The sequence below is a fragment of the Mycteria americana genome, chromosome 2 (assembly GCF_035582795.1).
Source record: "Mycteria americana isolate JAX WOST 10 ecotype Jacksonville Zoo and Gardens chromosome 2, USCA_MyAme_1.0, whole genome shotgun sequence".
Taxonomy (NCBI): Eukaryota; Metazoa; Chordata; class Aves; order Ciconiiformes; family Ciconiidae; genus Mycteria; species Mycteria americana.
This window is the reverse complement of record NC_134366.1, coordinates 36,176,438-36,200,617: the sequence shown is the minus strand read 5'-3', so window position 1 is coordinate 36,200,617 and position 24,180 is coordinate 36,176,438. Positions and strand designations below refer to the sequence as shown.

General features: G+C 39.8%; 1 protein-coding gene, 1 long non-coding RNA gene and 1 other non-coding gene across 16 annotated transcripts; 1 reads left to right on the top strand and 2 right to left on the bottom strand.

Annotated features, from left to right (window-relative positions):
* Positions 1-2,398: 2,398 nt before the first annotated feature.
* Positions 2,399-18,903, bottom strand: LOC142405485 (uncharacterized). 14 transcript variants are annotated; one of them, XR_012774200.1, is made up of 8 exons: positions 18,810-18,903; positions 18,665-18,722; positions 13,371-13,406; positions 10,371-10,553; positions 7,659-7,804; positions 7,164-7,218; positions 3,049-3,322; positions 2,399-2,697 (listed from the first exon to the last, which is right to left on the bottom strand). It is a non-coding gene; the product is annotated as an uncharacterized LOC142405485 (long non-coding RNA). The 14 variants fall into 14 exon arrangements; XR_012774192.1 differs by having other exon boundaries at positions 3,049-3,274; XR_012774197.1 differs by having other exon boundaries at positions 3,049-3,274; positions 7,164-7,213.
* On the bottom strand, positions 13,110-13,197 carry LOC142406872 (small nucleolar RNA SNORD93). The gene has a single exon (XR_012774750.1). It is a non-coding gene; the product is annotated as a small nucleolar RNA SNORD93 (small nucleolar RNA).
* Positions 18,904-18,997: 94 nt separating the features above from the next.
* On the top strand, positions 18,998-24,180 carry TOMM7 (translocase of outer mitochondrial membrane 7). Its single transcript, XM_075492978.1, has 3 exons — positions 18,998-19,257; positions 22,641-22,689; positions 23,958-24,180. Exons 1-3 carry the CDS (start codon positions 19,077-19,079, stop codon positions 23,971-23,973), a joined length of 246 nt encoding a protein of 81 aa, XP_075349093.1. The 5' UTR covers positions 18,998-19,076; the 3' UTR covers positions 23,974-24,180.

Here is a 24,180-nt window from a genome sequence, read left to right as displayed (position 1 = left end):
GTCAAATCCATGTCTCCCCAATTTAGAGAGATTTAGATGCAATCTCCTATTCCATCTCCTGGCCACTCTTGCCAGTTCCCGCAGATGCCTGTGCATGTAGCTGAATTCTGGCCCTCATGGTCAAAGATCTGCCCATGACTTTTTTTGTATCACTGCTTCACATAAACTTCACAAGAGAATTGTTAGAGGTGCCCGTCTTTCGGTAGCTTCCCTCAGATTTCTCTCTTGCAATTAGTTAACCAAAACTATATTTAACATGTACCTATCAGCAGATGATAGAGTACCCCTTCCCTCTGTAGCTAAACACCCCAAACCGTTGCCTCAGCATGTGCCTCGTGTTCTTGCAGATTTGATAGTTTGAACCTCATTTGCAAGTGATGCCTGAGCCAGCCTCTTTGCATCGTACTTCTGTGCAGGCAGGTTCATGGGGCTTTTCAGGATGGTGATAGGGTTTGTCCAATGAGCTTGTTTATTTTCTAATGAAAACAGTTTTGTGATGGCTTCAAAACAGAGCTGTTACACACCTGGATGTGAGCTTCTTTACATTTTGGCAGTGGCTCATGCACCTCTTCCTTCCAGCTCCTTGTTATTGCCTTGCTGCCTACGCTGGATGCTGCAGTCTCGCACCGAACTGAGACTGAGTGCACGTTGTGTGAGTACCTGGTGCTGGCTGCTTTCACAGCTTAATTAAACTTCAACAGTGTAATTTTGGGGCTCTGTGATTTCGTAATGCCTGAATTAAGACTCTGTATCCTTGGAGACAATCTAGAAAGTGGATTCTTCTTTGTGCTAGGTTGCTATGACCTGCCTTGTCTGGAAAGGCAGTGTACAAGCGTTGTTGTGGTCGGCTGTGAGGGACCAGACACGGCATTGGAGGTCCTGAGCACCGCCAGCGGACCACCTTTTGTAGTCACCCCAGGCTAGGCTGGACCTCTTGCGGTCCCTTGTATTCAGGTCATCTCCTGCCTCTAGCAACTCTTAGTAGCCAGCGTGACTGAGAGTATCCCTCAGGTCACCTACCCTGGTGACAAACACTGCAGCCATGTCAGAGGGCAAATGTTTAAACCTATTTTTGCACAGCACCTCTCCCCCCCTCCCCAAATCCCTACTCTTTATTGCCTGGCAGCTATGGTTCTTAGCAAACCAGGCTTTACCCCCCCACCCCGGCCCAGTGCTCATCTTCTGATTTGCTACAAAGTATGTGCCAAATATCAAGGCAGAAGCTTCACAAGCCTTCTAACATCAATGTTAGCGAGCAAATACGGAGTGAAATTCTGCTCTTGAGCTCTGTAAATCTAGAGGCACTCTAGAGAACACAATTTTGAGATTGCTCTGGATTTAAGACATTTTATTTGGGTAGAAAAATCCAGTTTGTGATGTCAATAGTAAAATGCTTGAGTGTTTGGAAACAAACTTAGTCTCTGAAAGCTTTCACGTTTATCAGGCCTTTGGTTAATATTGCCAGGCATTGATCTCTAAGTAGCATCAATTCCTTACAGCAGCTGCCCTCTTTTCCTTCGCTTGCTGTGAGGGAGTCAGTCTTGGCTAAACTACCAAGTGTAATACTGCTAATAACCATTTAGAAAGACTGGCTCATGGTCATCTCTGGGGACAGCAGAAGCCAACTTGCTGGTGAGCTACCAGTAGTCTTCCTGCTTTCTGCAAAAGCCCAAACTAAATGTGAAAGAATAAATATGTAATTCTGTCAGAGCAAACATCTAGGCTCTTTTTGTGATAAGTGTCCAAGATGAAATAGAGCTGGCTCCCAGGTAACATCTAATGTTTAGTCTTCTGGGAAGATGGCTTCTGCAGTACTTAACACAAGGATGTTGAGCCTCGCTGACATCTGGGTGACCAGTTCAATAGTACAAGCTATATATAATACAGCTAAATGGATGTACATGCTGTAGCTTCTTTTAATGCTAATATGGTGAGAGAGAAGGACATTTATTTTGCCCCTAGATTTTTACTGGGGAGTGCAAAAGGCAGTGTAGTTTGTTGCCCTAAGCTTGTCATTTAGAGGACTTGGTATGTGAAGCCTGTCGAAGCTCTTGTAAGAAACACCACATCCCAATCTCCATTTCCGCATGCTGCAGCCCAGCCTCCTCGTAACTGAGCCCTTCTAGCAGGCTCCTTCTCCGGCACTATGGATCCAGGTTAGTGTGGGGTGTTGGGAGGCGTTATGCAAGCATCCTACCAACTCTTGAGTTGTACTGTGACTTCGGCCAAGTCCATATTGTCCTTGTCTCAGGCCAACATGTTATTTCCTCATTTTCATTAATGTTTAAGGACGTAAAGCAGACTTCTTCACCCTTCCTCCTTCACTTTCTCTCCAACCCTTTATTTTCATGTGGCTTTCCATGGAGTAACTGTTCTTTATCAATAACTACTCAGCTACGATTTATGATATTTTATTCCAGTAGGGCATGGGTGTCCTCAGACAAACTTAAACTCCATGGCATGAAATGCTGTACAAAGTCCCTCTTTGTTGAGCAAACCAGGCATTTAGAAAAGAAATGGGAGGAAATTATCATCTATATACTTGTAGATAAACTGACATACATTTTGTTATTATGCCACATCTAGGAATGAATATGAGTTAGGTCAAGTCATGAATATCTCTGCCCTTCTGTCTGTGGGGGGGTTACGATATGGTCCTCAACACGAACGACTGTTCACTCGTACAAGGGGAAATTGCTGTAACAGAGAAATTAGTGTGAGAAAGTTCAGTGTGAGATCTTGTGAAAGGGGAAGGGGGTATTCATTCACAAAGTCTTTAAGCAAGTTGATTTTATCCACTCACACTCATTCTCCTATAGATTTAATTCATTCACACTCCGACACTCATATATTCATGAGCACCAAGACATACGAGTCCAAGTGGCCTGGCCAGGATCCCTCGTGTTTGACGCAAAGGAGCAGAAATGCCACCTGCCAAGCCCTCACTACATGCCCAAGGGTCCCCTTGACTGGGGACAACAAAGTAGTTTCTGGACAGAGCATTCATATCCCTTAGGAGGCATCAGCTGGTATGTGGTCATCTTTTACCTCAGAATCCTGCTTACTTTGTTCGCCATAAATGACAGGCCAGGTTGCTGCCCATTGGCTCTTTTTCCTTGTTTTCCACGAGGGTGTTTTCCTGACCGGCTAACAGGAAAGGCAAGGTGTAGCTGATGCTGCAGCCTTGTTACCATCCTCCGGAGGTCAGGATGCTGGGTCTTGTGCTGACAGGTTGTCTGTGTGGTGGCTGTTTTCGAAGTGCAGGTCTTTGGCCCTGACGTAAACAGAGCAAGTCCTTAATTCTTCTGCTGGGAATGGTTTTCTGTGTTAACAAAAACAGTCCGTTCTTTTAACCCTCTATTCTCTTGGTGCTTGCACGCATTTCCCTTCATAATTCATTCATACCAGCCTTCATTTTTCTGTTACAAATCTCTACAGCTGCTGTAGATAATCCTGATCCCCTTTTATTAGGATTTATCATCTCTCTAAAATATATCATTTAATGCCACACACAGTCTTTGACAGCACACAGATGAATGCTCTGTTGAAACGTAAACCAAGTTTGTAAATGTTAAGGTATCATACTCACTGAAAGAAAACTCTAAAATCTGGGGGGGGGGGGGGGGGGGGGCGGTGGCTCCATCCCCTATGTCTGCTGAAGCACAGACTTATTAAAATGCTGAAGTACTTGTGAAATAATTAAAACACTGAGGTGGCCGATATAAACAGCTTGAAAAAATAACAAAATTATGCCTGCCAAAATAGCAAATGGAAAACTGATAGTGTGTATTTCCCCTGACATGTGCTGGAGGATTTGAACACACCGCTCCCACTGGTGTTGTGAAGTTACTGCTCTAAATTTACTGTTAGTGGGAGAAAACTAAACCATTCGTGGTTTAGTATCTTCTGGCTTGTGCCCAGCAATGGAAGCTATATGTTAGCACTGACAGGAGGCAAAATCCTGACTTTACCTTAAATTTTGAAGCTGAGTTTTGCTAGTCCTAATCAGTGCTGCGTATGGAGTCAAGAGGGGCGAGTCTGCATTTAGCAGCCAGCGTTAGAGCATGCTACTACATGATAGCATTAGACACTTTGAAATGTAGGATGGCACAGTAAAGTCACTAATTAGTCTTCTGGAGCTAGTTATTAAAAACCAATGCTGATCAACTGAAAACTGACCAGTAGGAGCCTGTGCGCTCCTGGCTTTTAGCCCTGTTTTAGCTACTGGCTATTACTTGGAAGTAGAATCTTAAATCCATTCTCTTAGTAACCTTGTTCTTTCTGCAACTGGATTCATTTGCGACACCGGGGCTAAGATGTGTTTCCTATGTCAGTGACCTGCAACACAGATGCAGTTACACAGGATAGCCTGAAAACTCCAGCTGCCTTAAGGGGAGAAAAATATTGCAAATGCATGATGCAATACTCTAAAGAGAACAAAACTTCACTGATCTAACAGTTTACTCCATGGGTTTTAATGCAGTGATGTCTTCTTGGGACAGGTATTTGGACGCCCCAGAGGACTGGAAGCTGCAAGACTGGATTTATCCGAGTTGAAGATAAACCAAATTTTGCACAAGCTAGAATTTGCATTTCTTTTCTAATGTTGAGATCTAATTAAAAATGGAAGTTAAATGTGGTTAAGACCCCACAGAAGAATGTAGTAAGAGATGCCACGCACTGTCATATGTACAATCTTAATGCAGAATCTTTGTCCTCGACCAAGCATGCAAATTGCAGAGCCATGGTTCTTGACTATTTTTGTCACCGCACACTTTCTGGCTTTTTCAAAGTTTGGACTGGACTCTGGTATAGCATTCACCACAACTATAAGGTAAGTGCGTGAAAAACTTCTTTTATTTTAATTTGTTGTGGAAACTGGAATCAGAAAATTCAGGACTACCTGTTCCTGCCTCTACTACAGAACTCCTGTGTATCAACCTAATCTCTCCAATCAAAATGTTCGTAATTTTCTAATGTCAAATATTTGCATATGTGGCACTAGGTAGCTGAACCATTGAGTACTTCCAAGCTGCAGCTGAGGTTCGCTAGATGTGTATATACATACATACACGCATGTATAAACATATCTACTCAGTAATGGTGTTGGTATTGCTATCCAAGCTGGCTCACTTTAATTCTGATAAACCTACAGTTCTGTACTGTATATGTACATTTATATACATATAATGCATGCATAAATGTCTATACACATGCACATACATATATGTGTGTGAGTGCAGGTTTTTCAGAATTAACTTAAGACAAGCTAGTTTGGATACAAAATCATTCCTGTGGCAGGCGCAACCTTCCCTACGAGTTATAAACCAGTTTCTTGATGGCAGGGATACTGTCACTTGCCAGGCAGCTGGTGAGAAATGTTTGTGCCTTAATGTTGTTTCAGCCTTCAAAAGTGCTGGTTACTCTGCAAATGCTGAAGCCTTCCTCTATCAACTGGGCCTTATGCCTTATTGAGTAGGAAGAATACGACCTTATCAGAAAGCTGATTAAATGTGTTAATGTTTCGGACTCCTATGTGACAGTAAGATGCCCATAAAATGACCATGGAGAAATAATTTTATTCAGAGCACTTAAAGTGAAACAAACAGTAGTTTAGAAAATGCATCGTAACCACTGGTTTATTACACAGAAAACTCTGCAAGTACTACATTTACTATAAAAGCATACAACAACCAGAGAAGCAGAAAGAAAAAAAAATGAAAAAACCCCAGTGTGAACAAGGTTAAGAAGCATTTGGGCAAATGGATGTATTTCTGGCTTGGAGCCAACTGGGGAGCAAAAGAAATTGCTACACATAGATTCCCAGAAGGTGTGACAGAATTTGCAGGAGACTCTTGGAGGCTGAAGTATGTCAAGAACGAGATTAGCGATTAGTAGTTTCAGAAAACTTAAGGAGAGTCTGCTCACAGGTAGCAGACTCAACAAAGTTCTAAACATGGAAGCGACTGTTAGTGTTTTTCTGCTACTTGTGACAGTAAGTATAAGCATGTTTAATTTACTAAAAGGGAGAAGGACACGTGAGCACACATTTAAGGGTCCTGGCAACTTGACAGTAGCAGGCTTTAATTTCCATAGATGTAGAGTATCTTTTCACTGTCATTAAAGCTCCCATCTCTGAAAGCACATTACCAGAGTAACTGATTTTGATCAAATAATACAATTGTACAAGCTTTATGCATGGCATATTCAAATTTCTTTTATCTTTTTTCTTTTGGTTTTGCTTATCCAAAACTAAGTACACTTTGCCAATAAAATACTATTTTATTTTTTGTCACGGGCACACAACAATGTCACGTTCTTTATTCAGACAGTATATATCTATTCATTTGTTTCCATGTAAAGAAATAACAGCACCAGGCTTTTGGTCAATTTGCCTATAGCAACAGCTACTGCTCCAAGACAGTTATTTTGCATTATCTGCAACTCTGTAATTGAGCTGGGCCTGCTCAGCAGAACAAACACAACTGTACATAACAACGATGTGCTTCCGAGGTAGTAGTATCTTAACTGCTCTTAAATAATGAATTTTTTGAACATTTCACATATATATTACAAACCAAAGGGAAAGCTGGGTACAAACAAAAGAGAATATACACCATCTAGAATTAGTGTAAGAAAAGATCATGGTGGAGGTAGAGCTGTAAACCTGTGAAGCTTACAGCAAGAAAAACTTGCCATGCCCCCAAAAGCTAGGCTTATTTCCCCTTAATAATGGTTAACAGTTTTAACTGAAAGATGTAATCAGTTACACAGGTAACAATAACAAGGTAAAACTCTCCTTTAACTCCATATATTGAACAGCTATAACTGGTGTGGTGGAAATCCTCCCTCATTTTTCCCCATATTCAGGATATTTTTAACATTAATTTTCATATACACCTTATTTTACATAATTGCTTTATCAACACTTTTTCTATTTATAAATGATCTTTATGTTTATAGCTTACAAGTTGTCTATCAAAAAAACTTCAAGAGTGTAGCGTGGATTTACCTGTGGTTTTAATATAAAGGGAATTTTACCACAGAAAGTTTTGGTTTTTACCATGGATCAAAAGGTAGAAAAAGCCACCTATAAGCTGGGAAGATGGGCTTAGATTTATCTGGAGGGGCAGATGGATGTTCTCCTTCCCATGAGCACATACCTTTGCTCTCTTCCTGGAGAATGTGCTAGCTCTTCCAGTATATTGTACTTCTGCACTGAGAATGAAGAACCTGTTAGCATTGTTACAAAAGACTGAGAGAGGGGATTAAATGAGAGCCTTCTCACGCTCAAATACAGCAAATCTAAAAAATTCTGGAAGGCATTGGTGCTACACTGGAATTAAGGTTTAACTTTAGACCTAACTTTAGACTCAAAATATGGTATATTATATGTATCCTTCCCAAAATCCATAGCATTTGCCCTGGGAGTATAAAATATTTATTTTTTTTAAATTTATAGGTAGCAATGTATAATTAGGGATGAATTAAAGAAGTTTGGCACTGGGAACCACATTTCTAAAAGCAGCATTTTTAGTTAATTGAATCGTTATCTTTCTTGCTTCTTCGTGAGCTAAGGGATACAGTGGTTTACTATAAAATTAGTCTGTAAATAAATGCCTTCAGTTAGTCATTATTTTGAGAAGAGAAGAGCTTACCTTCTGCAGAAGAGAAAACTAATCTTTTCCCTTTTGAGATAATTGCATTTTCAGGCCTCTGAGTTATGGAAAGTGATGACTATTTGGAGATGTCAGCTCTTTGGGAGGTGTAAAATTATGAAGTACAAGGAGAAATCATCAAGAATCTTAAAGGAATTCAAAGTGGACTCTTGTAATCTATTCTTACAACCCCCCCCACAGTACTTAGAAAATCTTGAATACAGACTTGAAAAGTCAGTAACAGGCTGTCGTAAAGGTTGTCTGAAAGCCCTCCTGGGACATCTCTGTCTCTGTACTTACTTCTTTGAAATTTAACCTCAAATTCATTGCTTGAATTTACAGCAATAAGTTTTGGAATAATTGCTACATTGTTTTAATTTACTTTAAATCACTGCCAGATATTTCTGACTCCTATTTTAACATGATTTGTCTGGAAATATACCAAAAATGAGTAACACAGTAATAGGTTATGCAGTATTTGAGTCCAAACTGTAAGTAAGTGCCCACTCATTCGCATTCTAATTTGTAATTTTCAATGTGGTCCTTTTCATTGGAGTCATATAAACCTATGACTAATTCCCACCATCAACAATCACAGAATCGCACAGTTTGGAAAAGACCTTTGAGATCATCGAGTCCAACCGTAAACCTAACACTACCAAGACCACCACTACACCATGTCCCTAAGCACCTCATCCAAACGTCTTTTAAATACCTCCAGGGATGGCGACTCAACCACTTCCCTGGGCACCCTGTTCCTCACCAACAACGTCCGCTGCAAATTAGCAGTAAGAAAAAAAGGAAAAAATGCATTGTGCAATGTGCCCATTCATTCTACAAATGGAGTTTTCAATATGCAGCACCAAATGTTCTGTGGTATATCTTATACAAGTCTTAGGAATGGCAAGCTTTGTAACAGCATGCCTCCAGTCTTCTCTAGAAACAGAAAGAAGAGTTTACACTAAGGTTTATAGATAAAAAATTCAGTGTATTTTTACAATTTAAAAAGCTGTTACAATGGGTAATGACCTCCTAAGCATATAAAGAAACTGGAATAGATTTATTTAATCAAATAAAATTAGTGATTATGTTTAGCTATTCAATTTAGCATCAATGAAGGAGAGCATTCAATGATAAGTCACACCAATGCCACGAATGTTACTGACCACAGGTACAGTAAATAGGGTGGGCTTGGTGAGTTAATAGGAAGACTGTTGTATCTCTCATAATTTGAAACCCTCGTAATTAAAGATGAAGGGAAGGGAGGAACAGTCTATTAGCATCTTAATCCTTCACCTGTATGCAAATTGACTTTTTAACCATACATTTCCTAGTACCGAGATTGGAATGGCTTTAAAGGTCTACACAGAAAGGCTTTTCATTCCTTGGAAAGAGTACAACCTAACTTTAACAATAAAATACTATTTTTAACACAGATCTTTGGCCATCTGATCTGATTGCCACCCATCTTCTTGAGGAGAATATTCTCAAGAGCTACAACCTGCCTGTCAGGTTACCTGCCTATTTCATTAGTGTAAGCTCCTCACCTTCAGTGACTTGGGCTGCTAAAATAATTTCCATGTTTGCAAGAGTTAGACTGTCATAGATTTATTTGTGCAAAAGAGACACTGGAGCACTGGACTAGATCTCAGAAATCTGGATTTTGGTAGGTCACCTAGATGGGTAATTTGCAAGGCTACCACTCTATTCCTCACTTTCTTCATCTGTAAAATGGGGATAATGGTATTCACTAGCTTTTAAAAAACATTTTAAGATAGACATGGTTAAATATTAAGCAGTGTGGATTCTCGCCCGTGAATAACACGCTGCTGCTAATACACTGACTTATCCACTTCCATATTAGCATCTTTATTTAAACATTCGCTATTCTTACTGTGACATTGCAAAACACTCATTTTGTCAAACAGCAATTGTAAAGAAGCTTTTATCCAGCACAAGTGTAATTAGAATAGTAGAGAAGTGATGAGATTGTCATCAGCTTTGAGCTCGAGGCACTATCTGGTATTTTAAGTTCAAGTAACTGAAGTAGCAAAAATAGTTTCCAATTCAAGTCTGCCCTCCGCTGGCTTTAATGAAACACTGCTAATAAATTTTGGATCAATAGTGTCTTTTTGTAATGAAGTGGAGGAACTAAATTAATAGAAGCTGATACAATTTATTAATTGAGACCTTTAGCCAGCATTTCTTTTTACATTTTTAATAGTAGTTAAATAATTTGTAAATTTCTTTTTAAAGTCTCATCTAGGCTCCCTGGAAGATTCTTGTTCTTCAGGTTTTCAAAAGCCCACCACCATATCATTCATATCAGAGTTGCTGGAACTAACATACAACATGGGAAGTAACATTCTGCACATGGTTTTAAAGACATCTAATAGAAAAACTATAGAAAAATATTTTGCTATTATACAATTAACAATTCTAATACATAGTGCTGTATGTACTAGTCAAGTACGAATGTCCTAAAAGAGACCAGTATCAGTCTAGTCTAGTACTGTGACTAGAAGCAGTCTTTCCTCCTAACATATGAAAGGAAAGAACAACTTTTATTACTGTGTTTATTTGAGAGAGAACTTTCCATCACAAATCCCACACGCAATTAACTCATCTCTTAACTCAGGGGGACTCATTTGCCTTTCTATATTTGAAGTAGGAAGGTAATTGGGGGGGGGAAGCTATCTTAGCTATACTTACTCACATAGATTCATCTAGTATGATTTCAACCACAAGGTGCCATTTGTGTCTGGAATACAAAATCTGTACCATTATGCATTGGAGGATACGATCAAGCTGAAAGGCCTCTTGTTCATTTATCTTGTCATCTTCATGCTTCGTTACACTTAACAGCATTTAATCTCTTGTGACTGCTACCTAAACCTAAAATAAAAGAGTAAAATGTGGCTTCTTCAGATGTGTACCAAATATACACTTGAAAAATAAAGGAAAAAATAAAAGTATTACAGAAATGTCATTTTACTTGGGCCTTTCAAATGCTTGAAAATCAGGGTCAGATTCATAGCTTGTGCCAAGTGTGCCTAACAGACTTTACAAAGCAGAACATAAGGAACTTCCAGAAGTTCCCTGAATGTCCTCTGCACCTGCTAAAATTCTTGCTGAAATGGCTACAATTCAAAATAAAAACTTTAGGAGTCCACATAACATTTTACAGGAAGCACTGAAAGGCACACAACTAATCTGTCCTTACTGGGTTATTTGTTTGTTTTGGTTTTGCTTTAGGTAGGAAGCTATGCAAAAACCTACTGAAATCTCATTAATCAATGCAGTATGTATTGTTACCAATCACTCTCTTAAACCGGACTCCAAAAAACCAGATCTAAAATGACTGCCATTCTGCACTTCTAAGAGATTACTGTTTGAGCTCTTTAATAATCCTAACTGAAAAGCAGCAGCATTGCCACACTGAAACACTGACAGGTATTCCTGAAAGGTCACTGTGTTCAATGCGTTAGTGGAAAGAGTACATACAGATGAACTTACAGATATGTGACTTAGACTGTCAGTATGTAGAGAAGATACACTTGTGTGTCTACTTGACAATAGTTTAAAATTAATAAAATCTAAAAACGTTTGTCCAGGCTAAATATGGCATATGATTATGCTAAAATAGACAAAGTCTGGACAGAAATTATGTATGAAAGGCAAAAGGGACAGCATTTTAAGAGATTAAGTTAATAGAATAGTAAAAACTTCGTGAATTGCACTTCATTTAATCCTGATAGCACTGCACAAGACTTGCAAAGGAAGAAAAGAGCTTTCCTTGATCACCTTCTGGTATCTATGAGAGGCCTTAATTGCTCCTTAGTATAATACTAAATTACTGATTCTAATCTTCCCTGTGCTGAAGATCTCAAAAGAATTTTCAGTGAAATCTGAACTACTAAAATGTGAAAAATAAAGACACACATAAATGCTGATACTTTTGTTAATATTGGTTCAACTTCAGGTTCTGAAAGACAGTTCTTTCTGGAATGTCACCTTTAGTAGGAAGCTCATGCAACGCATTCTGATGGAGCTTGGCAAGAGGAGGTATGAACTGCTCCTCACCTTCTTGGTCATGGTTAGGGCATGCTGAATTAGGAATACAACGAAAGGTTTGTCCTTAAGTTTCTGAAGTTAATTCACCCAAAGTGAACAAGCAAGGTAAATTAATACCTACAGTTTATTTAACTAATATTTTCAACATTTAGATATACTGAGAGAGATTCAGTTTATACATATACTTGACACATGTACTTTGTTGACTGGGTAATCTTATTCAAGATCTGAAAATATATGTACTTTTACCTTTCCTATTATGCTCTGAACTCTGTAATTTGCATTATGAGTTGTTAAAAACTATTTAATGACAATGCTAAAACCTAGACTATCTGTGATGTAAGAATTAAAGTTATGCTTTAAAGTCTATTTAAATTAAAGCTATACTAAATTCAAGTTTAATTTAAACTTAAAAAAAAAATAATCTTAATTTTAGCAAATATCCTTCCTGTTTTGGAGGTGCGAAAGGAAAAGGATACTTAGAGATATGCACAGTATCTGAAAGTATATATTTTTTTTAAACAGTGACTCAAGATAAAAACCACAACAAACTCACATTCTAGCAGAAAACCCACACAGACCTGTTCCATATGCACCTGGCACATATCAACTCAGAGGTCTTTCTTTTTGCTTTACTACTTGTTTTCTCTTTGCTTATAACCAGGAGATAATTAGTAGCTTGTTGGTGTTGAATATATTTATCTTGTAAAATCTGAAAGACTACACCCAAAATCACTATTGTAAATCAGTGAAACGAATGCTGTGCATCAATCGGTTACAATTTTCAAATATCTCATTGTCAGAAAAAGTTGTTCTGCAGCATGTTTATTTTTTGTAGATGGATGCTAAGAAAGACTATTGCAACAAGTGCTCACTGAAGAGAGGAAGCAGAATATGACTTCTAATTACAATTAATATTTTTCAAATGCTCCAATTCTATATTCTGTATCAAAGATAAATATTTCATTTTCATATGCAATGCTGTCAACTCATTGCAAAGACATTCTTAGTTTCATGGTTGCCTCACCTTAATACAATGTACTAACGTCAGAATTGGTATAAAAACAAGTATACCAAGAGCAAAGACTATTTTGGAGATCAGAATATATTCACTATTTTCCGCATCTTGTTTCAATCACAGTAAAAATTTGTCTAAAACAAGCATCTTTTAAGTCTTTTAAAATCTTTATAGATGTGTGCTGTTATAACATCTTCAGCAACAAAAATCTAGTTGAGATCTGCTGACAAATAAAAGGTTTACATTCATACATCTTCAGAGGAAAATCCTCCTAGAGCTACTGAAACCTTCACTACTCAGATCCTATAAAGAAAAGCTTAATTTAAAAACAAAGAATGCATAAATATGGATATTAGTTTTGGCCTCAGAAAATCCTTTAATCCATCAGATTTTTGCGTATCACTGAAAGTATGCCAGCAATCAGATTACTGTTTTCATCCTCGGCCAAGTACTGCAATCATAAAAACATGCGTTTAAGAACTGTTGTGTTTTTAGAGGAACTGCTTATGGTAAAAGGTAGCATTATCTTTAAATGTAACATTTCGATTTTCAAGCACAACAGCAGTTCTTCTCAAAGATGTCTCAAAGCATTTGATGAGGTTTAGTTGATGTTTTCTCACCTCAGAGTGCTATTTCTCCTTCAATGGCCTTGGGAGCTGTAATGAAAAACAATTACATTACTACTGTGTTTGCACTCAACTCCATATTACCACTCAGGTTTTTTTTAATTTTTAAACAAATAAATTATAGTTATTGTATTGGATATACAAAATTACTACACTTTGCTTTTTGTTCCTACCACTCTGATCATTTTACTAATTTTCTAGATAGGCATCTGACAATACCACTTTTCTTGGAAATATCCCATATCAGACAGTGACCAGAGTACAGCCAATGAGCATCATGCAGAAATTCAGATGAAACAGATTCTAATGTGGACAGAAATTTTTTATATGCATTACTGCTCTGTATTCCATGTTTGTTTTGAAAATAGGCTAAATGCAAAAACTCAAACATATTCACCCCCAAGTAATCTAGGTCCTAACAACAGTCAAGAAAGAGACATATTAGAATTCTGACATTCCCCAAATGGCATAATCAGACAGCCTTAGTCTTTTTTGACTGTAGTGCTTTCCATTTCTATTTGTCTCTCTGTGAAATGTGGTCTCTACAAACTGACAAGGAACGTTTCCCAGACCAGTAGTACTGCAGAGTAGCTGGGATTTATTGGACTAAATGAATGGGAATACTAAAATGGAATGGCAGAAAAGGACCATCATTACTAGGGCACAATTAAAACAGAAAATGTAATCATAATAATAAAGTGAAATAGAATGTCTAGTCATAATATATTACTGGATTTTTTACTGACATCATAAAGATTCAGCCTGTAATGGAAATCTGTTAAATACCTCTTGCTTATGTTCTTGTATTATTTATACTGATTTACAGTGTATCTTCAAGTATGAAATATCTAATGTAGTATCTTTGAAATATAAGTTCCTCCTAAACAGAGTCAAACTCAAACTTTGTTCCCAAGCAGATGAATTTAATGCAGTTTCTTGACAGCAAATTGAAGGAGAAATCTCAAAAGTAAGAGTGGTAAATGCATAATGGAGGCATAATGGAGGTCTGCAGGGGTTTCCTATGTAGAGTTTACAGTGATTTTTCACAATACTTTAATATGTCACTTCACTTTGTCTCCTCCTTCAGCCTTCTGAGCTGCATGCACTGTTGCATGGCTTTACTTTGTGGTGTGTTGAGATAAAGCTTTAGAGGTTTGGAATTCTTTGACCTGAAATGTACCCTTTGCACCAAACAACAAAGACAAGCCAAAGCCATCAGACTGAGTGACATTATTTCCCTGAACCAGAGACTGATGCTTCAGTGATTCAGTCATGTCTATAAGAATCTCAATTTTCTCCCTCACCCATAAAAACTGAAACATTTGGCTGGTTTACAATGAGTGTTAGTGGTATTTACTTGCTATGGAAACACAGCACTTGCAAAATTATTGCTAATCAAGTTAATAAAACTGTAGGGATTCACATTCTTGTCCCAGTTAAAACCTCTGCAATTTTATTTCAGATTATATTGTTGTTGCGGATCACACGAACTACAAGGCAAAACAACTTCAAAGAGGTTTTTTGTAACAAAAAAATTTCAACACATATGGTATTACTAATTTTCTTTTGTCACCCCAGCAGTTAGGGCTCTTGTTTTTCTTATTTAATAGATACACCATTCCAAGCATTTTTGTCTTCATTATCAGCCATAAGAAAAAAAAAAATCAAGTAAAACCAGTATCCTTCATGGAAGTGTTACCACAATAAATTATAAACATGAACTAGTACCCACAGCATGCCCACATCCTACTTCTGTCTTCTCCAGGCAAAGCTGCCTCCCTCAATTTCTTACAGTACCCCTTTCTTTGGGTATTACTTCTTCTCCCTTCAGAACAGCTCACTGTTTCATGCCCAATCATAGGCACCTTTGTTTTTAGGGGCCAATTTTCAATATTTCAATTATTTAAATAGTGCTGTCCCACCAGCTTGATCTTGCAGGGAAGATGACTGATGCTCTCTTTTACCCTTTGGCTGAGTCATTAGCTTACCAAAGGACTGTTGCACTCTTAGACCATCTAACATCCTAGGTGCAACAGGAGCCAAAGAAAGGCACAGAAAACTTTTGGAGTCAGTACAAACCTTTACTGTTGGCATGCGCTGGTTTTTTTGTGTTGTTTGGGGTTTGTTTGTTTGTTTTTGTTGTGGGGGCTTTTGTTGATTGTGGGGTTTTTTTGTTTGTTTTTTACTGCAAATATGATACTTTGGACAGTATGAGACTATGGATATATGTTCTGATGGAAGAAGTGCTGTTCTCCAGTCACTTTTCTTAGTTTACAGATATCCTTTCTCAGCTTCAGTCTGTAACACTATATAAATTTAGACCATTAGCTATACAGAATCAACTTTGTTTTATTTGCATACAAAACACGTGCACTTGTGCTCTTCTAGGCCACAGCACTGATTTTGTTTGCAAGAGAACTGTGGCATAGAAATACTAACTTTCTTGCTATTCATTTCCTGGCTTCTATGGTTAATAAAGGAAATAACCTACAAGATTTTAGTCAAACATTAGAATTAGCAGGCATGAGAAATGAGAGCTATCAAGGAAAGCTTATGTGCTCTGAAAATTATTCCTTCACTTGATGTGTGAAGAAGAGAAGCAGCTGGTACACATGGCACACTTTTGTGAACACCATTGCTCAAGAACATCCACAATAAGAATATACTGTATCATACATGACACTGTTAAACCAATTTATACTCAAAGGAGGCAGAGCTGTTTAACCATTTTGATCAGTTATTAGTACATTTGACCTTCTGAATCCTACTTACACTAAAATTACAAGAAGTTTAAGGAAAATAATACCTTTTGAATTTAATTCCAATACAGTGGGTCACACTTTATTGCAACATTTTGTAAGAGATTATTAACAAGCTGTGTGCTGTAATGAACAGTTGGTTTTGTATGTTTAGAAAGAACAAGCTGTAACAGTAACTACATTGTGGAAACAGATCTGATTTGGTGTCATCTCCAAAGGCAAATCAATTTAATACAAACTGCTGAAAAATAGGTTCCTGCAGCAACCACTTCTCTTCCTTTGCAAGGGTCAGAAAAGAAGGCTCATTGGTTTGAGTGTTTTCTCTTTTGAGTATGACAAGCCATTACTGACAAATGAATGCGCCTCTTGCACTACACTTTCTGAGAAGAATAGTATAGTAAATTTGTCATTTTGAATGTTTGTACAATTCTACTCATGAGTACTAGTTTGAAAAGTTTGACAAGTGATATACCAAAAAAATTGAAAGCTTTTGCAAACCTATGGATAGAAAGACTTGTAACCTCAATTTCAAGTTAGAATTCCCAGCTCGAATAGAAGACTATCCCTAAAATAATTTAACAATAGTTACATAGTACTCAATATCAGGAGCAGAAATACAGCAATCCACTGATGTATAAGTACCGGACCAGTTATGACAAAGTAGGAATATGTGACCACAAAAAAGCAACAGACAAACAGCACTTCAGAGGCAGCTGTGTCTTTTATGGATGAACTATTTGTATTACTAGTTGCCTAAGACTGCCACATAAAAGTCTTCGCTAGTATGTTCCATAAATTCTGGATTTGTTACTGAAAGTGTCCCATGAATCTGGAGGTACTATTTTGAAGTAACATCATCTTGGTTGCTAAACAATGAACTAGAAAAAGCCCTACCTGCAAGATGATACTGAGAAGACTTTATTTTTTAAAGTGAAATGAACATATCTAGCTAGTATTCTTCTACCTATCCCAGCAGCTTACCTGCTACAGAAAGAGTGGGATAAGCCAAAACTGATTGTTTGAAAACTTCACCAAGCAAAACTAACTCTTACAAAGTCAGTTGACACAACATGTCCTTCCATTACTATGAGACATTATTTGGAGCACATTTTGTTGCCCCTAATGGCTGAGAATGTATAAATAAAATATATGACCATTTGCCAAGTCATATGCCATTTGCCATGAAGGCATATTCTTGTGGGGAAGGTGTAGGCTCCCAGTCCAAGCTTCATACCGATGTTCATCTGCTGATGAACTACAGCACTGGTGCCTAACCTTTCTTTAGGGATAAGCTATTCAGTTTATAAAGAAGCCACTCATGAACTCTAAGCCTCTGCTTTACTTGTTAGATATCATTCGATATGTGCCAGTCACATGACTAGAAATACTGATGTATCCCATCAACCTGTTTAATGCATATGAAAGCACACTGCATATAGACTGCTTTACACAAGGAAAAGCTGTTTGTGCATTCTGTAACATGACAGCACGTTTGTGCCACACCACATCACCAAAATACTCTTTTATCCCCCACATTTTGATTATTGGTAAACTGCAGCAAAAGCAAGCTGTGGGCTGCCAGAACCCCTCACGTGACTTGCAGCTTGCTACCTGTCCACACCTGGAAAGCAAGGAGCAAGCTACAAGCTCATATTTTTATCATCTCAGAATGGCAGAGCAGGCATCCACACACTGGAAGATGAAATGAGGTATTTGTATAAGTGATATTTATTATAGCCCTGGATTCTTTTCTGGATCTAAAAGCACTGACCTTTTGTTATTCTTAATATGACAAAATGGCTACAGAACTTCAAGTAATTGCCTTAGACAAACCAATACATAACGTGCAGAACTTCAGTTGTGTCTGGTCAGTAAATCATGATTATGAACAGAACTGAGTAGATTTCTGCACTGTCACAAGGAGTGATTTCTAAGAACTTTTTTCAGAGTTTCCATATGCAATTAAATTCCCTCCAAACTATGACAGGAGTTTGATAATTAGCAGATGTGATATAGACTGTCAATGTTAAATAATACTGCAGCCACATCAGTAGTACTAGGAACATGAAGACCTAGATCTGGCATAACAGCAAAAGGCCGGAGACTACCTGAGAAAGAATGAAAACGTAGTACAGACACGACATAACTGGCTGAGTCAATGGCACAGACACCATGCAGCAAGATGTCCCATAAGTAGTGGTGTCAAACAGACAACACCTTGGTGGTTAGGGCAGTGCAAGGGGTTGTTGCAGAGACCACTCATTTATTAGTTAGAAAAGAAAAGTGCCTCAGTACTTCTCCGGGCTCAGAGTTTATAAGGACAACAAGCCCTAAGTGCTGTATTGGCATCTTTTAGATATTAGGTCTAAAACCACATCGCCTCTCCCCATATTTCTAGTCAAGCTTTCACTCCCCCAGAACTTTCCACAGACTGAACACATCGCAGAGTCTGGTATCAAAGACGGAGAGGCGTTTCCAATTTCACCCAGAAACATTTTTCTTAGCACTCCATCTCTCCCTTTCACTTACCAAAAGGCACTTCCTAGCCTCCAGAGGCAGCGTGCAAAGTCTGCGCGTACCTTGAGAGCTCCGGGGAAACAAACAAACAAACAAACAAATAAACACAGGACGTACAGGCAGATGAAGAAGCACCATAGCTCTGGTGACCCCTCACCCCCGAACACACGCCCCGATCCTGACGGGCTGCCCTTGGCCCGTCACCCTTGGCTGGCGGGGCTGACACGACGCCGCGGGACAAGCCCTTCCGGGCTGCGGGCCGGCGCGCCAGCGAGCCGCCGTGCTGCGCATGCCCGGTGGGCGGCGGCGACCGGAAGGACCTCCGCGGCCGCCATTTCCTCGCCCGTCTCAGGGAGGGACCGCCCCCCGCCGCTGCCGCCGCCGCCGAGGGGGCGTCTCCGCCCCGCAACCCGGCGGCGGCGCGATGGAGTCCCGCCCACCGCCGCTGGCGCAGCGTTACGAGGGCGGCTGGGCTCCTCCTCCTCTCTCCGCCGCCGCCGGAATGCCGAAGCTTAGCAAGGAGGCCAAGCAGCGGCTACAGCAGCTCTTCAAGGGCGGCCAGTTCGCCATCCGCTGGGGCTTCATCCCCGTCGTGCTCTACCTAGGTCAGTGGCGGTCGGGGGACCGGCCGCACGGCGCTCCAGCGGCCCGGGCGCGCGGGGCGGGGTGGCGCTCGGCGGCCGTTGGGGAGGCTGGGGACGGGCGGCCGGGGGCGCGCGCCGCCCTCCATCACGTCCGGGCCGTTGCTGCCCGCCTGGCAGCGCGCGCTCTGCGGGGGTGAGGGGCAGGAGTGAAGGGCACGTGCGCGGGGGAGGGGCGCCCCGCCGCGACCCGGGCTCTGCGGCCCTTACCGCGCATGCGCGGCCGGGGAAGGTGGGGGAGCGCCGAGGGCCCGGGGGTGGCCTGGAGCCCCCTGGGCCCGGTGTGGCGGCCGGTGGGACCCGCGGGGTAGGGGCGGGGGCTTGTCCTTGACAGAACTGTGGGGTAGTTTTGTTTTGCTTTTCTTTAAAAAGGTTTTTCTGCCCCTTTCCCTTCCTGGAGGCTGTTCCCGCGCTGGGAGCGCGCGTTGAGCCTGCGGGCCCGGTGAGGGGAGGGCCGCGGGCGCCGGCGGGCCGCGGCAGGCCGGGCCCTTCATGGGGAGCAGGCTGAGCATGCACTGGAGCAGCTTAACAGCAAATGAAGCAGCGATTTAATCATGCATCAGTGACGGACTGCTTTAGTAGGCTAGCCTGTGTGTTTCTTGCAGTAGGGAGTCAGTGTGCGAGGAGAAAGCTGTCTGCGTCCGGGAGCTCTGCTTCGTGGCGCCCAGGGGGTTGCCAGCCTCTGGCTGAGGTTGAACTTCCAGCTAGGTACGGGTTACAGTCTCTCCCAAAATGGCGTGGCTCCTGTTTCCGAACTGCTGTGGAGCATTCAGGGGATGCATTGATGTCATGCTTGGCACCCAGGATATATTTTGCTTGCTTCTGTCATGGGGCTGGCTGGGCATCACTACCACATGGTAGTTCTCCCGCTGAGTTTGGTCTGTATGCCATCAGCTGTCCTTATTAAACAGCCTGACCTACTTAAGATATGCACGTGTGCGATAGGCCTGACGCTTTTGTTCACTTCTTTTATGACAGGGGGTTCCAGGAGGGCTGATCCCCGCAGTTCATCTGGCTTACTTTGTGCCCCAACTCTGTTGGGCCTTACGGGAAAAGCATCTAAAACAGGCAGGCATCTCTGCCTTGAATGCAAACATGAAGGAGTGTTGGGCGCTTGATGTGTTTACAGTCAAAGCTGATAGGTTGTTTTAATTAATTGAGGGGAATGCAGTGTCCAATTTGAAGGACTTTGGTTGTTCACATAATAGATAACAATCAGGAAAAAGTTGGTCTCTTCAACAGTTGCATACTTGCTTTAACAACTGCAAGTACAAGAAGTCACTTCAAATGCTATGGAAAAAACTAATTGGCAGTATTAGGTTTAAAGTTTAATTATGTTTCCATTTTTAGTTTATCAGTTATTTTAAATTGCTGATTTTTGGGTGGGAATTTTAGCAGTGTTTTGTGACCTAATTTTGCTCTTGCTGAAGTTCTGTTTTGATTTTGCTTTTATGACAGTATCTATGAATATGGGAAAGATGCTCTTTGTTCTGAGGGACACCAGAGGAAATAAAATAAGTTACGTCAAGTCATATAAAGCCATCTTACTGTGTTTACAGCTGCACTAATATCAGTGTGCCTAGTGTATTTCTGTTATGTAGCGGTGAGAAAGTAAGCTGTAGTAGTTTAACTTCATACACCCAGAAAATAAGTGTGCCATCCCACATCTACATTGCCTTCTTACAAATTTGTCTGCTGTAATGAAAGGACGTTAAGTGTAAGCAGATGGGAGGGGGACGTGCAGGTGCCACCTTTGTTTGCTGTAGACAATTGGAGGTGGCATGCACTCAAAGTCTGTAGAATTGGAAGAACCTCTTTTGTACTGGGATTACATTTGAATCTAGGAGGGAAGGTGTGATGCAGTGGAAAGGTAAGAGGCTACACAGTCCTTGGTGTCACTGATTCAAGGTAAATTTTTGTATTGACCCCTGTGCATATGAAATACACGCTAAACTAAACACAGGCAAGGAAACTTTCAGAAATTTTGAGCTTTTAACTTTCTCTGAAAGGCTTTCTAGGTCAGGATGGGATGCTCAGGGGATGTACGAGGGAGCCTGGTATGTGAATGGGCAATTATAGCTCATCGATTAGTTTGTTGTTGTTGTGTTTTTTGAAACTTGCTTTGAAGTGGCTGCCCCTGTTTTAAGTAGGTAAATTAGACCAGTGCAGTTTTGTTAAACCTGGCTTGCTTATTTAAAAGTACTAGTGGGGAAAGAAAGCCAGAAGCATTCACGCACACAGAGTTGTGACTCCTAATACAACTTCATGAATTCTAAAGCAATTTTGCTAGACAGTATGGCAACCAAAGAAAGTGGGTCAGGATGTTTAACAGTCTCAAATCACACAAGGTTATCTTCAAAGAGCTAACCCAGTGCCCATGAAGTTAATGGAAGTTTTTCCATTAACCTTCATGGCCTATGTTTCAGGCAGGCTGATGTTAATTATTTTATGTAAATGAGGGAAATAATGTATTTTTCATATAACATCCATTTCTAGATAGCAAGTGCAGGAGAGAGTGTGTTGAACAGTGCATGAATTGCATGATTCTACTTCAAGACCTTTAATTTACAGTCCAGTGGGAAAAGATATTTCATACACTGAACCTTCAGTTGCTTCTCTAGCATACATTTGCTTTAGTGAATTGGTATTTGAGTCATAAGCTGGGGATGAACTCTATGTAATTAACTTTCTTTTCATTTTCTGGGTGTTAGTAGATTGACAAACATCATGTTTCTTTGCAAGCTTTAGTACTAGGTAGCTTTTCAAAATATGCCAGTAAAAATAGAACATTTTAGGTTTAATTGATTTAACATTTAGAATTCGAACATCCTAAATTGAGTGAACTGTTATTGAAATATTACTTTTAAGTTCTGCATCAGATGTCATTGCAGAATATTCCCTGTTAGGACTCAAGGTGCTCGCTTACACCCATTATAGGTGTCACTGTTGGTGCCACCTTATTAGGATGCTTTCTGAACAGCATTTAAAATCTGTGTGTTTGTGTGTGTATAGGTATGTATGTCTTGATCTTCAGGGTAGATAACTTCCTCCACTCACATAGCTAGTTGTCCCTGAATTTTAAGTCAGATAAAGATGCAGGTAAGAATTTAAAAAAATGTATATAAAACTGTACACCTGTGTTTATTTTCTCTGCTTTCTAACCCTGATAAGAATGTGCAATTTTTATTCAGGTTAGTACACAACTTCATGAATCACAGTTCTCTGCTCCTTAGGTTTACTTTTTTGTTGCAATTTAATGGGCTGGAATAATTTGATAGTGATCTAACTATGTAGGAGTCTGCACATACATATTTATATATATGTATGTAATGTATGTTTCACTTCAGGTTTTAAGAGAGGTGCAGATCCTGGAATGCCTGAGCCAACAATCTGGAGGTATGTATCTGTTCCAAATGTACATGCAAACCCGATGTGGATAGTTAGTGTTTTGGGTGTTATCTCTAGACAGTAACAGTTGCAAAGGTTGCTTTCATCCACTGTTTTTAATTGTTTGGCGTGAAAGCATAGCTGGTTGTGGTTCTTGTTTCTTCAGAAATCCAAACGAGAAGAGAGCAAAACACAAGTGCTTGGGAGGACCTTTCTCTTAATCTTGCATGGCTTTTAATATATGGGACTTCCTGTACCTTTTGAGTGGAAGCTGCCTTTCTAATCTCTTCTGGAGCTAGTTTATGCAAGTTTCTGCACTGAGGAATAACTTCTCAGCTTTCTAGCATGAATTTAAAACAAAACCCAGTCTCCTGCCTTTGCAAATATGATCATAACACTGCATAAAAGCTGCATGAAATAAAGGGCTATATCTTTCAATATTAGTCATTGTCATGAAGCAAAATGCATTTGCTCATGTTGCCTCTTTCTTGTGGGACCGTCTGTTAGTGCTGCAATGTCATGGCATTAGTAATACTTGAATTCTTGTGGTATTTGAGTTTTATTGGAGAGCTTCCATGGGTCAAACTAATTAAATTACGGTATTGAAGAAAGTGTAGCTCTCTTATTTTTCTTGAAATAACTTTGGTTACTGTGCAGAACCAGTATTCTTAAGAAAAATAGTTAATGGACTGTATTGTTTGCAAAGTCATACATTAACTCTTCTAGCTTCACATAGTTACAATGTATAGAAATCCCATTTTTAGGATTCAACGATTCAAGGGAGCTACTTTTAACAGTAGAAAATATGAAAAAAGAGTCAAGATCATGTTACAATTTCAGTAAAATCTTCTGTTGTCTTAAGAACTAACTTACTGGAGTTGTTTGTTTGCTGACAGTGTTTCTATGTTTAGCTTCACTAGTAGTTTGAGACTTGTTCTTGGTCCATTGAGTGTGTCTCTGCACAGCATAAAGTATGTATTTCATAACACAGTGTGTGTACATAGATACCAGAAGCATGTGATACCAGATACATAGATACCAGAAGCCTGTTTGGTCTGATCCGAAGCTTACAGATGCTCATTTTTCTGAGCACATGTTCATGCTCTGTAGACCTAAATTTTATTTTAAATATGGTGTTATTTCAGTATTTTGAGGGCTAGCATTTATTCTGTACATGTACAAGGCTGTTCCTCCAGACTTGTGTTTTACAAATATCCATTTAAAAACAAGTACATGCTGCAAATCTGACTTTCGTTTCCTCCCCCCTCCCCTTTCAGTCTACTTTGGGGATGAAGGATGTGGCGGTCCTGTTCTAGAACCAGCCGATGGACAGAGAAAGTGTCTGAAGATACGTACATTCCAGAGGATGAGGCAGACACTTACACCAGCTGGCTCAATCAGCTTGCTAATGACATAGGTTGTACATACAACAAAATGGAGTTTATATGGACCTAACTTATTTGCATTACAGTGTAATTAAATAAATACAATTTGAATGGA

Excerpts from the sequence above, each read along its gene's own strand:
- TOMM7 (XM_075492978.1), top strand. The coding sequence starts at position 19,077 with ATGGAGTCCCGCCCACCGCCGCTGGCGCAGCGTTACGAGGGCGGCTGG. Across the intron at positions 19,258-22,640 it reads CCCCGTCGTGCTCTACCTAG|GTTTTAAGAGAGGTGCAGAT; the intron begins GTCAGTGGCGGT and ends GTTTCACTTCAG.